We start from the raw sequence: 14,373 nt of genomic DNA on the forward strand, positions 1-14,373 counted from the left end.
GTTCGACAAGAAAATTGGCAATCCAGCACAGTTTACACAGTCATCTCCACATCAACACCCTCGCCACTGTCTGCCGGGGTCTCATCTGACCGAGCGATCTTTCTCTTCTTGCGGCTGGGGTTACCTGCTGCCTCAATGTGTTCTTGCGTGGGAACAACTTTAATTCCGTGGAAAATGAAGCCGTCCGCACCACCCCGACTGGACATCAGGGGATGTGAGCGCCCTGGCAGGACCTGCCACACCCGAACTCTCGACGTCTCCAAGGTAGGTGCCAGTAGCAGGGTCGGGTCGAGAGGGAATTCCTCCTCGAGCTCGGATTTCACATCGACCGAATCATCTGATGCGGCCTTCTGCTCCACCAACTCGCGCCTTCGGTTGATAAAAGCGGTCTTTCTTGCGGTTGAGTACAAATCCATTACCTCTGTCAGGGGCTCAATGTTGGGCGAGTATATGGCGACCGGGGCCGAGCCGGCCAATAGTGGGATCGTGTACTTCAGCACGCTGCTCGGGTCCATCAGGGTTGCGATCACCAAGCCATCGAAACCACCAGCCCGAGCCTCGTCGACGGTTCGTCGTACCCGCATCCACCGACCACGCTTGCGGTGGTAAGCACTGCGCTTGCTCGACTTGAATGTGGAAAGCTCCTCGGCGGGGATCTCCGTGGGTTCCTGAGCGTAGATGCTGTCTGCGTTGGGGTCCAGAAGCTGCATGAAGGAGACAGACTTGAAGTTCGTGTAGAGAGGGTGAGAGTCGCTCGGGTCGTCGGCCTCGTAACCGAAGTATTTCAGGAGACTGATGTTGGGTTGCTTGTTCGCATGGAGCAAGGTGATGGTGTTGCCTTGCGCAGACATCTGCGGGCGACGATTCCGACGTGACGGGGCACCACCCTCGGTCGGTTGTGCCTCCTCCTCGTGCTCTGCCTGAGCGCCGGCGGTTGCAGGCACTTTCTGATGCGCGTCCTGCTGCTCGTTATCGAAGTCTCCATCATGCGGGTAGAGGATCCCCATCCTCTCCGCCATAGCAGCGACCACCAAGCCACCGGTATCATCCACGACCAGGTACCGCCCATTCGGATTCGACAAAACGGTCTCCATGTCGAAGGAGGTGCTGCCTCCGTGGTGCACGTTGCCCCAACACCCCAGCAGACCGAGCGCCTCGTCGCGCATCTCCAGCGTTCTCGCCGCCTCCTTGTCCTGCAGCATATAGTTCGTCAAATAGCTAACATCCAAGGGGATGATCGTGAACCGCTTCATGTACTTCCGCTCCTTGCGCAGCTTGTATTTCGCCAGCGAGAATGCCGTCTTCTGATCGATCGCCGAATGTGACTCCAGAAGCTTAGCGATAATCTCCTTGCCGGCCCCCGTGCTCTCCTTCTTCAGGGCCTCGATCTCCTCGATGGTCAGCTTCTGCGTCGAGCGATCGTCGATCGTGTCGCGGTTGGTGCGCATCGTCGATGCCTCATCGCTGGGCTCTTGGTCGTCGCCGTCGCCTTCGCCTTCGGCGATAAGGTGTTCCGCATGCAGCTCGGCCGCCGAGACAATGCGTAGGTGGGTGCTATCGGGCTCGCCCGGGGTTTCGTGAATGTCGAAGGTGAGGTAGAAGGGACGACCGATGATTTGGTTGGCGGGGAACGTTCCATATTTGCCCAGGAATACTTGGCTACAGAGGTGTCTCTCGGTCAGCTAAGAGTGTAAGAACGGAGAATTGAGCCCATTTGCTCGGTCGGAGGCGAGGCGCGCGCGCATACGTATTAGGGACAATCTTTTGGATCCTCGTCTGATCGGACGGGAGCTTGAAGGCGACGAACTGATTCGGTCGCACGTAAGAATGCATGCTGGGCGACGCAGGGAAGAGGGGGGGAGGAAGCTTTCTCAATTCATCAAATTCTAAATCCAACCGTTCCGCATCGAGCACGCAAGTGAGCAGATAAATTATGTCGCAATGCTAAACTTCTAAGTTAGCTGATAAGCCTACTTGATCTGGGGGGTTCATTTCACTTTTTTTCTGCGATAACGCACGGACCCCCCACGAGCTTGTGATAATGCAGGAGTTATGTAAGCGCTGTGCTGCGGGCGGGAAATGTGGTTTTTCCGCCTGCCGGCGTAGCAGCCCAAGACGTCATCGAGTGGCTCGTGATAAGTGGCTTCGCAGTGGGTACAGTGGCTGTACTTCAGGTGGAGATTGTGTCAGGGTTTACTTATCACTTTACCATACAATACACGTTGCCGGGACAGCACAGGAGATCCAGGCAGCCGAATTGCTGAATTGCTGACGCTTGCCGTAATTGGCTGTATGTGTTGGAGTACTTGGAATCTCCACCGCCAATTGACAGCCATCCGAGGTCGACTGTAAGTTAACCCTTCTATTCATCTATGGGAATTCGGGTGCCTGTGACCCTCGTTCGACTCATTCTCAGTTGCTATCCCTGTCAGCTGCTGCTTCCAAGTTTACGCATTTCAATTGCATCCTTCTCTGTCATATCCCTGGCCAAATGCGCAGGATTATGGTCGTCGACTGAAGTGTTTACTACGCCAGTGACGAGGCTTGGAGCTACTGCCCCCCGTTACGTATACATCCCCCGGTGGCTTCCAACCACACGCCTGTCGGCATTTCCCCTTCCATCATCCATCTATCCATTCATTCATGCATCGAAGGTGTCTGACTGCACCTGTCGTTTCTTTGTCACCAACTCAACTAAAGTTCACTGGCCTCTCACTTCTGCCCATACTCATTCTGCCTGTAATCCTATTGGCCCCCAAGCTTGTCCAACGTTTCATCGATTGACGCCCGTGAGCTCGGTTGGTCCCCCCACCCCCTCAAAGATCTGGACGGCAAGAACCCGCCTTCATGGTCCTGCGAAAACGAGCTCCGCCACGTCTCCAAAGTCTCGGCCAAGCCTACGATTCTGCAGACCCTCGCAATCTGTCGTCCAAATCCTCACCAACCTCCAAGTCATTGTCGTCGTCGTCCCCAAAGCGTCTTACCCGCCCTCGAAGGGCTCAAAGCAACCCCCAACCTCAGCGGGCCGCTTCCCCCGACTCCATCTTCTATCCCGACCTCAACACTTCACCGGCATTTGACCTGATGCCTCTAGAACAGGCGCAGAAGTCTCCAACCAGGGCCTCTCCCGGTGATGCCACGAATGCATGGGCGGACGAGCTCGTGGAGAGGTTCAACCTTGGCTCGCATGAGTCCTCCGGTCTAGCGCAACCTGCGCCAACCGCGCCCGCTGTGAATGGTGCGCAGGCAACAGGAAATAGTAGGGTCGCCCGTGTACCGACAGTCTTGACTCCCGGAGCTCATGGAAGGCCCCATACAAACGAGTGGCAGCAGCCACAACATCAAAATGCTGAGAATGGCTCTGAATGGGATCCGCACTCGGGCCAGCATTCTTCTATGCCGCTGCAGTCTAATAACCCATTCCTCAAGCCAAGAATGCCTTCCGGGGCGAACCCGTGGGAAGATCCCCAGTCCCGTGCTTCATATGGTGAAACATCATCGATCTCCCAGGACGGGGCAAGTGTCCGCTTAGGTCAAGGTAGGTCTACCTAGAGCGCTCTGTCCGTGGCTTCAGCTCTAACGGCGTTTTCGCGTAGACGAAGGCTATATCCCGATGACCGCACGCTTGTCGCTCTTGGAACAGCCTGACGAGGCGTCCCCGTGGGCTGACGAACATACTAACACTGCCACGCAACCCACGCCACATTCGCAAGTCGAGCCTGCTCAGCATTTGCATGAGCCAGGCAGACTTTCGCCAGATAGGAGCATAAGTACCCCGGCATCTTTAGATACCAATGCTACGGGCTCATCTCATGTTCTTATCGACTTGAACGATGCTCCTCCTTCGCAGATTGGAGAATCCAGTCGATTAGGTCCCACGGAATATGGAATCATGAACTCATCTCCCAATATGTCTCAGCCACAAAAGCGTCTTTCAGGACCACCTTTACCGGAACGACCGAAAACGACATCCGAGCCAACCGCAGAGGCCCATGCTCAGTCACCACTAACGGCTCCATTAACTGAAACTGAAATGCAGCGTCAGCAGGAGCAAAGATCCGAGACCTATTCTATTCGGCATGTTCATTGGACGAACAGGACAGGCTTTCCCTGCGACTCACCAGTTCTCATACAGAATAAAAATGGTCCATGTCCTCTCTTAGCACTAGTGAACGCCCTTGTTCTACGTGCAGCAGGGCAAGAAGTCCAGCCACCCATTGTACGGGCCTTACAGACTAGGGAGCAGATCTCTCTAGGGTTGTTGATAGAAGCATTGTTTGACGAGCTTACGACATGCTTGGGCCCGAACGATGAGCTTCCGGACATCGAGGCTCTCAGTCGCTTTTTGACTATGCTACATACCGGCATGAATGTCAATCCACGACTCACATTGGTATGAAGGCTGTCCCTTTCCCCTATTTAGCCCATTCTCACAACGCGCGCAGGAGTCCGAAGATAGCCTTGGCACTTTTCTTCAGACCGATGTTATCCGGTTGTATAGTACATTCGGCGTACCATTGGTTCATGGCTGGGTTGCCGCTCCATCTACGGAAGATCATGCAGCATTGGACCGGGTAGCGCAGTTTTACGAGGATATCCAGCTTCTTCCCTTTCGTATGCAGGAGCTCGAAGATCGGGTCATCCAAGGAGGCTCGCTTACGCCTCAGGAGGAACAAACTATGCAAGATATACACACCATCCATGGCTTTACCGATGTGAAAAATGCAACTCAGTTGAGTCCCTTTGGCCTCGATCAATTGCTGGCAAAGTTGCAGCCGGGGTCACTGTCCATTCTTTTCCGCAATGACCATTTCACAACGCTCTACAAACACCCACAGCTCAATCGGTTATTCACACTAGTCACCGACGCTGGCTATGCCTCTCATGCGGAAGTTGTGTGGGAGAGCCTTGTTGACGTAAATGGATCAAACACCAGTTACTACGCCGGAGACTTCCGCCCTGTCAGCCATGATGCTCCTAGGGCGTCTGATCCCTCCGGTCCACGAACCTCAAGCAATCCAAGAGACTCTCTACCAGCGCCTGCGGAACGGCAAAGTGCCAATCTCACTCCTCAGGAGCAGGCGGACGCTGACTACGCTTACGCTCTGTCCCTGCAGTACCAGGAAGAGGAACAGCGAGAAAGCACTGCCAGCAATGACAGAAATCCGACCCATCGCGCCTCCATGTCCAATGCCTCCACTGGTGTATCACGCGAATCAGCCTATGCTCACAATCGTTCATCCAGTGGTGTTAACGTCAGCAGCACTGGCAGCGGAGGCACGTACGCGGCAGCTGCGCGAAACCAGCCGTCGCGACAAAGTCAGGGCTCAGGACGACGCTCGCAGACACGCTTTACAACTCATCGTCCTGTGCACGACGATGAGGTCCCTCCACCTTCTTACGAGCAGGCCGCCAGTAGTCCGATCTATCCGTCGCCTCAACGCAGCGCCGTTAACTCTACGGAAACGCCTTACCCACGAACCACGGCCGGAAGACGATCCTATGGGAACTCCATCTCAGCAGGGTCTGCAGAGCGCCCCAAAGACCGGAATAAGGATTGCGTGGTCATGTGAGATCCTTCCTCGCATTGACAAATGCTATCCAGACGACTTTGAAATCTGCTCTCGCGAGTGGAATTTGACCTCGGATTCGATGATAAGATCCTCTGCAATGACTGATGTTGTTATGTAATATATGAATACCGCTTTGCTGTGATTCTGCTAGATGACTAGCACACTGCAGGCTTTGTGTTATGAGACTTGATGTGACTTTGATAAGCATTTTGTGGATCGCAGTGGCTACATATGGAGGATTGTTGTTTTATAGCCTCCAAGGGCTCGACTTGTTGTCCCGGGTTTTTATTTTATTGTTCAGTGCTTGGAGTTGTACATAGCGAATAGCGTGAGGTCTGCTGAACACATGATTTTATGATACATGGAAGCGAGGGTATTTAGGAAAGAGGAGTCAATCCCTACTATGAATCAAGAACACGCAGCCCTCTCGTATGGCCCAGGATTTAGATCGACCTCTAGCCTAGATTACCAAGCAACCCATCCAGCCGACACAGATACATGTGTACCTCAGGCATCATCGTTGATCAGATCAGATCAGATTAGATCCCATCCTCTCCCCTCGCCTCGCCTCCGAAGCACCCCACGTCGCGTTCGCCGCGGGCGCCCCGGAAAGATTCCCATTGGCTTGAGCATCTTTGAAAGTGGATTCTTCGTGTTGATACAAATGACCTCCTAATTTGTACCAAGGGATGAGCGGTGACCTGACCGGGCTGGCTGGGTGTTGAGCTGGTGCTTTGATTGATTATAAGGAGAACTATCTCTTGGCAGGAACAGGAACAGGAACGGGCTTGAACAGCGCTAACGACATAGACCAGACTGAATTACCAACACGAACACCTTGATTCCACGGAATGAACAACCTTATCTTGCAGCTATGTGGTAAAAATGCAAGCTTGACCTTCCCAGCAGAAAAAAAAACAGATGCAAGAGAAGAAAAAGATATTCCTTTGGTCATTTATCCTTTGTCCAATCGAGAGAAAGAGACTAGGGGTCAGAGATCTACTATCGTGCAGCGGCCCGTCTCGCAGACCATGAGATGATTCTTCGCCGGGTGGGTCGGCCGCAACTCTTTGTACAGGGGGTTGCGCGTCCGCAGCCAGAAAGACTGGTTTCCTACAAAATCTCCCAGATGAGAGGGTCTGATATCCACAAGCGAGACGGTCGTGGTAGCCGTCGATAGTGTTGGGCCGGCCTCGGCGCGGAGCTTCTTTACCAGGAGATCACGGACGGCAATCGGTTCGTCAGCGTTGCTGGTGGTGGTGGTGGTGATGGTGTCGTTAGATGATGCTTGTTGTGTGCTGCTGCTGCTTGGTCCTGGTGGTATGGCTGCTGTGCTGAATACACCCGTGATGTTCCGCGTTCCCGTCTCCAAGCCGACGATGGCGTCTAGGAGTCCCACGAAAAGGAATGGGTGCTGCAGAATCTCCACTGAGAACGAGCGGCAGGTCTGGCGGGCTAGGGTACGATACCCCTCCTCCTCAAAGAGACTCGCGAGGCGCAGCAGATTGCGCGCAATAACGCCGTTGATGGATGGGGTGGCTGACTCGGTCCCGGTTTTCAAGCGTAGGAGAGGACCAGGAGTGCCTGGGGTCATGGTTGAGGGGGTGCTATAGTAACCTGCGGGTGTGGAGCCAACGTGTGCGAGGAAGTTGTCGTTAAGATAGTCTTATTGATGTGTTAGCAAGCCAGGTTATTTTCAACATTTACTAGGCACTCACTCTGCAGCTGGTCGGCGAATTGCAAAAAGCTGTCGTCGAAAGTCGCCTCGTACATATCCAACAGTCCACTTACCAAGTACGCATAATCATCAGCGAAGCCAGGGGTGGTCCCCCGAGCCCCGTCGCGGTAGATGCGCCATAGCTGTCCCGTTGACTTGTCAAACAAGTTTTCCTTGATGAAGTTGATTGCCTTGGCTGCCGCCTCCCTACACTGTGCTGCCTTCGTATTTTCAATTTCTTCGAATAGTGCACTGCACTTGGCGAGTGCCCCGATGGCAAGTCCATTCCAGGCAACAATGACCTTGTCGTCCAAGTCCGGACGTACGCGAGTCCTCTCCCTGTAGTCGCACAGCTTCTGCTTTGCAGACTTGATAATCCTGACCACCTCGTCTTCTCCGAGACCAAATTCTTTGGCCAATTTGCTAGGCGTCACTTTGACCGATAGCACATTCTGGTTCATAAATTCATCATGTGGGTCGTTCTCGGGCGGGATGTTGCCATCCGGCAGAACACCCCAGTGACGAGCACAGACCCCAGCATCTCGCTGACCAAGTACCTGAGTCAGCTCTTTCAACGTCCATACATAAAATGCGCCTTCACGCTTCTCGGTGTCATTGGGCGTCGGGAGACTGTCTGCATCTTCTGAGGAGTGGAAAGCGCCTGCTGGTGACTGGATCGGAGCCGATGTGAGATAGCTGACCAGGTCGTACACAGCCCCAAGTAACTCAGGATTATGAGTGATCTTGAATGCGTCTACGAAGACGTCCAAAAGCTGTGCTTGATCGTACAGCATCTTCTCGAAGTGAGGTAATCCCCAGTTTGGAGTGACACTGTACCGCGCAAAACCGTGCCCGATATGGTCTCGAATTCCTCCACGCGCCATGCTAATAAGCGTATTGACTGCCATGGCGGTCGCCCGCTCACACTCGTCCTTCCCGACAATGTCCGACACCGCAGTTGGATAGATCCCCAGGCGCAGCAAAAAGGCCAAATTGGAGGGTGTGGGGAATTTAGGAGCCGTAGAAAATCCTCCATGTACAGGATCGTATCGCGAAACGAAATGCTGATAGGCCTCCTCCAGAAGCTCAATGTCCAGGTCTTCATCCGCTTGCCGATCGCCTTGGTAAGAATGTGTGCCCTCCTCGGCGAATTCGCGAAGCTGTTTGGTGATTTCCTTCGCACTCTCGAGACACCTCTGCTGTTGTGTCTGCCAGACATCCCGGAGCTTTTCGAGGATTTCGACAAATCCGATCGTCTCGTTTCCTGTCAGGCTGGAGGAGTTGGGGCCGGGCCAGTAAGTCCCACCAAAAACAGGTTCAAGATCTGGAGTAAGAAAAACATTCAAGGGCCAGCCGCCCGATCCGGTGGTTGCCTGGACATAATTCATGTAGACATCGTCGACATCGGGTCGCTCCTCTCTGTCCACCTTGATTGGGATGAACGACTCGTTCAGCACTGAAGCCACTTCGTGGGACATGAAAGACTCCTTTTCCATAACATGGCACCCTAATGCCGGTAATTAATTCCGAGAATCAATGCGACCAAGTATCAAAGGGAAAGGCAGGCTTACAATGACATGCCGAATACCCGATGCTCAGGAAGATCAGCCGATTATGGCGTCTGGCCAACCCGATGGCTTCTGTGTCCCACAGCTGCCATGCTACTGGATTGTTCATATGCGCCCGCACCTATTAATACGTCAGTTAGAATAGACGGGGTTCGATTTGCGGGGATTCGACGGACGTAAGGTGATTTGCTGTCCCGCAGTCGATTGACGAGCTTCGGTCCTGCGTCGGCCAGATTATGATGCATGCCTGATGGGGCAGCCATGTTGAGGCCGTAAGACATTCACGTGGTCCTAAGCCTTTCAGCCAGTCGATAGTTCGTCGAGATCTCGCACAAGATAGGCAGCCTGCTTGCGATGCGCGCGTGGGTTAGAAAGCAGCTACAGGCAGCCGATAAGGTATCACCACTTGGCCGTTGTATCGGGGCTAAAAGATGGCAGGGAACTAGCGGGGAATAAGAGAGTGAGTGACAAACCAGCTGCAAGCGATCTAATCCAGAGAACCAGCAATATCCAACGATCGATCGAAGAGTAAAGGTAACGGAGTGATTCGGCAGACAGACAGGCAAGCGGCGGATGAGGGGAGAGGGGAAAGAGGAAGGAAACGCATGTGCCCGCGTTACTAGTCAGTTTAGTAACATCACTAGTCCGCCTGGCCCGCATCCGGGAGATCGTCGCCCGTGCGTCATGGACTCGCCCCTGCATGGTCACGTGGATGGTAGTCACACCTCGGCATTCTACGTGAGACCGTACGCTACGGGCTGATTCTACTGATTATGGCTTGGAAGTACGAGTATAGTCGTGACGGTCATTTATGAATTCTTGGAGTAGTCTCAGTCCTCGCCCATAAGCTCGGCCAGCTCCCGCTCCTCCTCTTCCGTAAGCATCGACCCGGGGTTGGTGGGCTGCTCTTCATCCTCGGTCGAGGTCTTTTGTGCCATGGCTACTGCCGTCTGAAGCTCATCGGGCTTCAGAGACCACTGTCGGATAGTGGCATCAATACTGACACTGACAACTGTTGCACCCACGAGTACTAGCCCTGTCACTTCTTCGTAATGTCCAGAGAAGGTATGGTAGAGTTGTCCGGTCTGTTTCGTTGCGGTTAGCAGAAGTCCAGTCAACGCAGCAATCGTAGAGGAGTATAGACCTACCGATCGATTCCATACGCGGACCTCTTCATCACGGCACGCTGTGACCACCCACCCACCTTGCTCATAAACCACCACATCACGAACATAGTCGGGATGATCCAGGGTTGTGTTGGGTTTCCAGCCTTCATCTCGACTCAAGCACTTGGTGGTCTTGTCGGCTGAAGCAGTCCACAAATCGGCATCCTGGTCGAAGAACAGTTTGTGCACGTTGGTCTCGTGAGCCAGAATTGCAGCGGTACCGGTTTGATCTTGGCTGCCCTTAGAGATGTCGAATTGGCGAATCTCTCTGTCGCTTCCGGCACTGAATACAATCGGCTCTGGGCTATCCGAGTCCAGCGAGATGGGATCAAAGGCCAAATTTTGAATCCCCTTGGCGTGGCCCTTCAGCACGGCCAATCGTTGCCCAGTCGCGATGTCGAAAACTATTATTTGCGCATCGGCGCCACCCGAAACCAGAACATCTTGCCCACGTAGTCTCGTGCTGATGACGGACCGGACAAAATCCGTGTGGCCTTCATATCGCAGCTTGCGTTCCTTTGTAGTTGCATCCCAACTCCAAACCGTCTTATCCCAGCACCCAGCGAATAACAGGCGACTATTGGGTGAAAAGCATAAGCTCGTAATCGGTGCGGTTGGTCCCTTGTAGATGGCTGCGGTTTCTCCGGTCTAACACAGATACCCAAGGACAGATCCCCATAATTTAGCCACAGTCCTCGCAAAACGGCTGTGCTGTGCACCTACTTCGAGTATGACCTTGCGCACTGTTCCACCACTCTGAGCCACGAAGACAGCGTTTGCGTTTAAGGGATCAGCAGCGACGGCCAGAATCTTGCTCTGGAGCCGAATAGGGTTTCCGTTGGTATTTTGTGACTTGGCATCCTTGCGTTTTTGCTCATCAAGGGAAGCTCTGCAGCCGGAAGGAATCAGCGAGGAGCATGCGAACTGCAGCTGGGCAGCGATAAGGAAACGAACGTAGTCTGAAAGAAGTCATCGCGATGGCTCGATTGCGCCATTGTGAAGCTTGTGAAAGGTATCAGATGAGAGGAAGACACTGGTTGTAATCAATTGAGTTTTTGTGATTGTGATCATCATCATCATCATCATCATCATCATCATCACCGAGTCCCGACCCACGGTATCATGACTAAGCTCCAGCAAGCAACCAACTTTCGGTCCCGTCCCCGCCCTCACGTGGTTCCTTTTGGGCAAAACTGGCGAAGGAACTGCGCGGTGAGCTTCTCACGCTCACCGGAGCCCCAACTCTTCCCACCCACAAAACCGGCTTCTTCCGTCTTTCGATTTCGACCTTTCCTCTTCCTTCTTCCTTTCACTTCTCTGCCCTTCTCTCTCTTCCCCAATTTTCCTATATCTTCACCTCTCCCTCTTTCTTCCCCTTGTTCTTTTCTCTCCTTTTCTGCGCGTCAATCGCGCAACTCCCTCTCAGCATGGATATGAACCATTTAATAGGGTCAGTCTTCTATGCCTACCTACTGGTGTGATCCTGGGTTTGTGCGGCTAGGCGGGAGTTAACACCTGGCAGTCAGCGGTTCAACCTGATCTCCAAGAGTGACATTCGGTATGTGCCACCTTTTCAACCCTTCTGAAGCTTCCTGCTTCGGCTTCAGCTCCGTGCCCGCGTCCATTGCCCTCGGAGTCATTGCCAATGACTGTTCGTGCTGACAGCTCCCCCCGCTAGCTATGTTGGAACCTTGCATGAGATCAACCCTGAAGCGTCCACAATAGCTCTGGAGAATGTCGTCTCTTTTGGAACTGAGGGCCGTCGAGGCAACCCAGCTGAAGAGATCGCCCCGTCTGCCAGTGTTTATGAATACATTGTCTTCCGGGGCAGCGACGTAAAAGACATTAGCGTAGCGGAGGACAAGAAGGAAAATGCACCATCTGAGCCTCCTCAGGTCCCTGATGATCCTGCCATCCTGGGGGTAAGTTTGCTCACCACACTCTCCACTCTCCCCGCCCCTCGTCACCTCTGGTGTTGGTGTCCATTGGACACTCGATCTTATGATGAAATATCTCGGATGTAAACTCACAGACCTGTTCTGAATGCGCAAAACCGTGTGGATTTTTCCGTTGCCTTCCTTCTGACAAGATCAAAACACCTTACCCTTGGCCTTTGCACAAGAAAACACTTCCTGTGATGCAAGATGCTAACGTGTCAATTGGTGTAGAGCATGTCTCGTCCTGGTCCAGGTCCTCAAGGCATTCCTCCTCACTCCCAAGCACAGCAACCTCCTCGTCCAGCTCCTGGTTATCCCCAGCAACCTCAGTTCCAGGGCTTCTACCCTCCCTATGGGCAGCGCTTTGGGGCTCCTGGTTTCCCTCCTGGGCCCGGATTCCCTAATATGCCGTACGGAGCTCCTCCCCCAGGATGGTACCCTCCCCCGGGTCAAGGATTCCCTCAAGGACCAGGCCAGTTTCCCCCTCATCAGATGCCTATTGGACCCCCTGGTCAACACCAGACCCCTCCGCCACAGCGTCAGGGGGCGCCTGGTGCGGGCCCTGTAAACGTTCCTAAAGCCACCTCCGAGCTTCCCGTTGGTGAACGGCCCTCCAGTAAGCCCGCCAGCCGGAATGCCACGCCTGCACCTGCTGCTGGTCAGAACCCTCCTCCACCCCCTGTTGAATCGAAACCTTCCGTAACGGAAGCCGTACAAGCCTCCAGTATTCCCGCGGCGGCGGCGGCGCATCCGGTTGCATCCAAGATACCACCCACCGGACCCAGGAGCGGACGTGTGCAGCCGGCCATCCCGATTGCTACGCACTCTAAGCCGCCAGTCCCAGCTGTAGGCCCTTACCCCGGTGCTGGTGTGGGAAACAATGTGTCGCAAGGTACTGCTGCTCAGGCGGCCATTACTGAAGCCACTCGTGCTGCCACTGCTGCTGTTGCGGCTGCCATGGCTAAATTGCCCCAGCCCAGTGCACAGAAGGCTCCGGGTCATGGCGATGCGTCTGTGGACGCCGTGGCAAAGCAGCTCGCTGAGATGAAGCCTTACGAGGGAAACCGGGCTCCTCGCGGCGGTCACCCGCACCCACGGGGAGGACGTGGTGGTCACCGCGCTCCTTATCAGGGCCAGGCGAAGAAGGTTGAGGTTCCTGACACCGACTACGACTTCGAGACCGCGAATGCCAAGTTCAACAAGCAGGATCTGGTGAAGGAGGCTATCGCCACTGGCTCACCGGTGCATGAAGCCGAGGCTGCTTTCCCTGAGGGCGAGGACGAATATACCGATAAGCCTAGTGCGGATAACGTCAATTCGTACAACCGGGCTACGTCCTTCTTTGACAACATCTCGAGTGAGGCTCGTGACCGGGAAGAGGGTACTGGTGCTCGTGCCGGTGGTCGTGAGTGGCGCGGTGAGGAGGAGAAGCGGAACATCGAGACCTTTGGCCAGGGCAGCGTCGATGGATATCGGGGCAGCTATCGGGGCCGTGGCAGAGGAAGAGGCTACGGCCGTGGCCGCGGAGGTTATGGTCGTGGATACAACTCTCGTGGCCGTGGCGGTCTCCGTGGTGGTCGCAATGCTCCTCAGTCCACCGGTGTGCCTACGCAGATTTGAATCGTCCCTTTGGTTTTGTCTTTTCATGACTGTCAAGCAGCAGTTCATTGTATCATGCGCTTAGCGATTATTGTTGCTATTCTTTTCTCTGAGGAGTGGTTTATGTCCGTCCACGACTACTTTTTTTGTTTCTCCTGATATCCCTGGCGTCTGATGGAGCATCCAATGAATACATACATGGTCTTGACGTGCAGAAGGTCATGGCTTTCGATTGTGATTGGGATCCTTATGGGTTATGGTGAATTTGGTGAAATATGTGCTGGGATGGCTACTGTTACATCTGGGGTCAAATTTGGCGTTCTTCATACTCATGCATGAGCAGGTCTCGAACTCTCACTGCAGCGATCTTCTGGACGGGGGACGTCTGTTACTATTGTGTTTGATATCGTCACCTCACATGGACCAATGTCTGAGGTTCTGGATATGTCGCTTGGCTGCTCCAGTCTCTCTGTTGTGGATGTGGATTACGTCGGACAATGATTGAGCGTGGACCATCTTTGTATCATACTATGAGACATTATCCTTGATGATGAAATCAAAAGACCGAAAAAGGAGGCCTTCTGGCCTACCAAGCAGTTTTCCTTGAGTAGTCTCGTGACGAGTACTTCCTTCGCTTGTAGATGCACGGATACTCCGGCCAACTTCCCCTCACCGGCCTTCCATGCTCCCTGACATCAACGGTAAAGATTCACTCTCCCCCACCCCACCATGCGTCATTATTAATCTTAGAATTGGTATTATCAAAGCTTCACCGCGGGGATGGTCAATTCTCATTCGTGTTCCTCCGCCTGA

General features: G+C 53.8%; 6 protein-coding genes across 6 annotated transcripts; 3 read left to right on the forward strand and 3 right to left on the reverse strand.

Annotated features, from left to right (window-relative positions):
• Positions 1-1,946, reverse strand: trm6 (tRNA 1-methyladenosine methyltransferase subunit GCD10). The gene is made up of 2 exons (XM_025583389.1): positions 1,748-1,946; positions 1-1,659 (listed from the first exon to the last, which is right to left on the reverse strand). The coding sequence occupies exons 1-2, from the start codon at positions 1,831-1,833 to the stop codon at positions 33-35; spliced, it is 1,713 nt and encodes a 570-aa protein (XP_025445891.1). The 5' UTR covers positions 1,834-1,946; the 3' UTR covers positions 1-32.
• Positions 1,947-2,389: 443 nt separating this feature from the next.
• Positions 2,390-5,964, forward strand: BO95DRAFT_439644 (uncharacterized protein). The gene is made up of 3 exons (XM_025585776.1): positions 2,390-3,538; positions 3,597-4,393; positions 4,446-5,964. The coding sequence occupies exons 1-3, from the start codon at positions 2,848-2,850 to the stop codon at positions 5,571-5,573; spliced, it is 2,616 nt and encodes an 871-aa protein (XP_025445892.1). The 5' UTR covers positions 2,390-2,847; the 3' UTR covers positions 5,574-5,964.
• Positions 5,965-6,124: 160 nt separating this feature from the next.
• On the reverse strand, positions 6,125-9,431 carry BO95DRAFT_439645 (thioredoxin domain-containing protein). Its single transcript, XM_025585777.1, has 5 exons — positions 9,332-9,431; positions 9,035-9,203; positions 8,862-8,979; positions 7,292-8,797; positions 6,125-7,238 (listed from the first exon to the last, which is right to left on the reverse strand). Exons 2-5 carry the CDS (start codon positions 9,119-9,121, stop codon positions 6,565-6,567), a joined length of 2,385 nt encoding a protein of 794 aa, XP_025445893.1. The 5' UTR covers positions 9,122-9,203; positions 9,332-9,431; the 3' UTR covers positions 6,125-6,564.
• Positions 9,432-9,660: 229 nt separating this feature from the next.
• Positions 9,661-11,019, reverse strand: BO95DRAFT_511737 (WD40 repeat domain-containing protein; the record flags this gene model as incomplete). The annotated part of the gene is made up of 4 exons (XM_025591459.1): positions 9,661-9,943; positions 10,007-10,672; positions 10,748-10,913; positions 10,979-11,019. 4 exons carry the CDS (start codon positions 11,017-11,019, stop codon positions 9,689-9,691), a joined length of 1,128 nt encoding a protein of 375 aa, XP_025445894.1. The 3' UTR covers positions 9,661-9,688.
• Positions 11,020-11,511: 492 nt separating this feature from the next.
• BO95DRAFT_354774 (putative G2/M phase checkpoint control protein Sum2) lies at positions 11,512-13,581 on the forward strand (the record flags this gene model as incomplete). The annotated part of the gene is made up of 3 exons (XM_025582223.1): positions 11,512-11,582; positions 11,703-11,946; positions 12,292-13,581. Coding segments are annotated over 3 exons (1,605 nt in total), but the record flags the coding sequence as incomplete, so codon positions are not given.
• Positions 13,582-13,699: 118 nt separating this feature from the next.
• BO95DRAFT_15505 (uncharacterized protein) lies at positions 13,700-14,157 on the forward strand. The gene has a single exon (XM_025580675.1). The coding sequence runs from the start codon at positions 13,817-13,819 to the stop codon at positions 14,063-14,065; it is 249 nt and encodes an 82-aa protein (XP_025445896.1). The 5' UTR covers positions 13,700-13,816; the 3' UTR covers positions 14,066-14,157.
• The last annotated feature ends 216 nt before the right edge of the window (positions 14,158-14,373 follow it).

Source organism: Aspergillus brunneoviolaceus (assembly GCF_003184695.1).
Source record: "Aspergillus brunneoviolaceus CBS 621.78 unplaced genomic scaffold BO95scaffold_10, whole genome shotgun sequence".
Classification (NCBI taxonomy): Eukaryota; Fungi; Ascomycota; class Eurotiomycetes; order Eurotiales; family Aspergillaceae; genus Aspergillus; species Aspergillus brunneoviolaceus.

Excerpts from the sequence above, each read along its gene's own strand:
- BO95DRAFT_15505 (XM_025580675.1), top strand. The coding sequence starts at position 13,817 with ATGGTGAATTTGGTGAAATATGTGCTGGGATGGCTACTGTTACATCTG.
- BO95DRAFT_439644 (XM_025585776.1), top strand. The coding sequence starts at position 2,848 with ATGGTCCTGCGAAAACGAGCTCCGCCACGTCTCCAAAGTCTCGGCCAA. Across the intron at positions 3,539-3,596 it reads AAGTGTCCGCTTAGGTCAAG|ACGAAGGCTATATCCCGATG; the intron begins GTAGGTCTACCT and ends GTTTTCGCGTAG. Across the intron at positions 4,394-4,445 it reads TCAATCCACGACTCACATTG|GAGTCCGAAGATAGCCTTGG; the intron begins GTATGAAGGCTG and ends CAACGCGCGCAG.
- BO95DRAFT_439645 (XM_025585777.1), bottom strand. The coding sequence starts at position 9,121 with ATGGCTGCCCCATCAGGCATGCATCATAATCTGGCCGACGCAGGACCG. Across the intron at positions 8,980-9,034 it reads GGGACAGCAAATCACCTTAC|GTGCGGGCGCATATGAACAA; the intron begins GTCCGTCGAATC and ends ACGTATTAATAG. Across the intron at positions 8,798-8,861 it reads CGGGTATTCGGCATGTCATT|GGTGCCATGTTATGGAAAAG; the intron begins GTAAGCCTGCCT and ends TACCGGCATTAG.
- trm6 (XM_025583389.1), bottom strand. The coding sequence starts at position 1,833 with ATGCATTCTTACGTGCGACCGAATCAGTTCGTCGCCTTCAAGCTCCCG. Across the intron at positions 1,660-1,747 it reads CAAAAGATTGTCCCTAATAC|CCAAGTATTCCTGGGCAAAT; the intron begins GTATGCGCGCGC and ends ACACCTCTGTAG.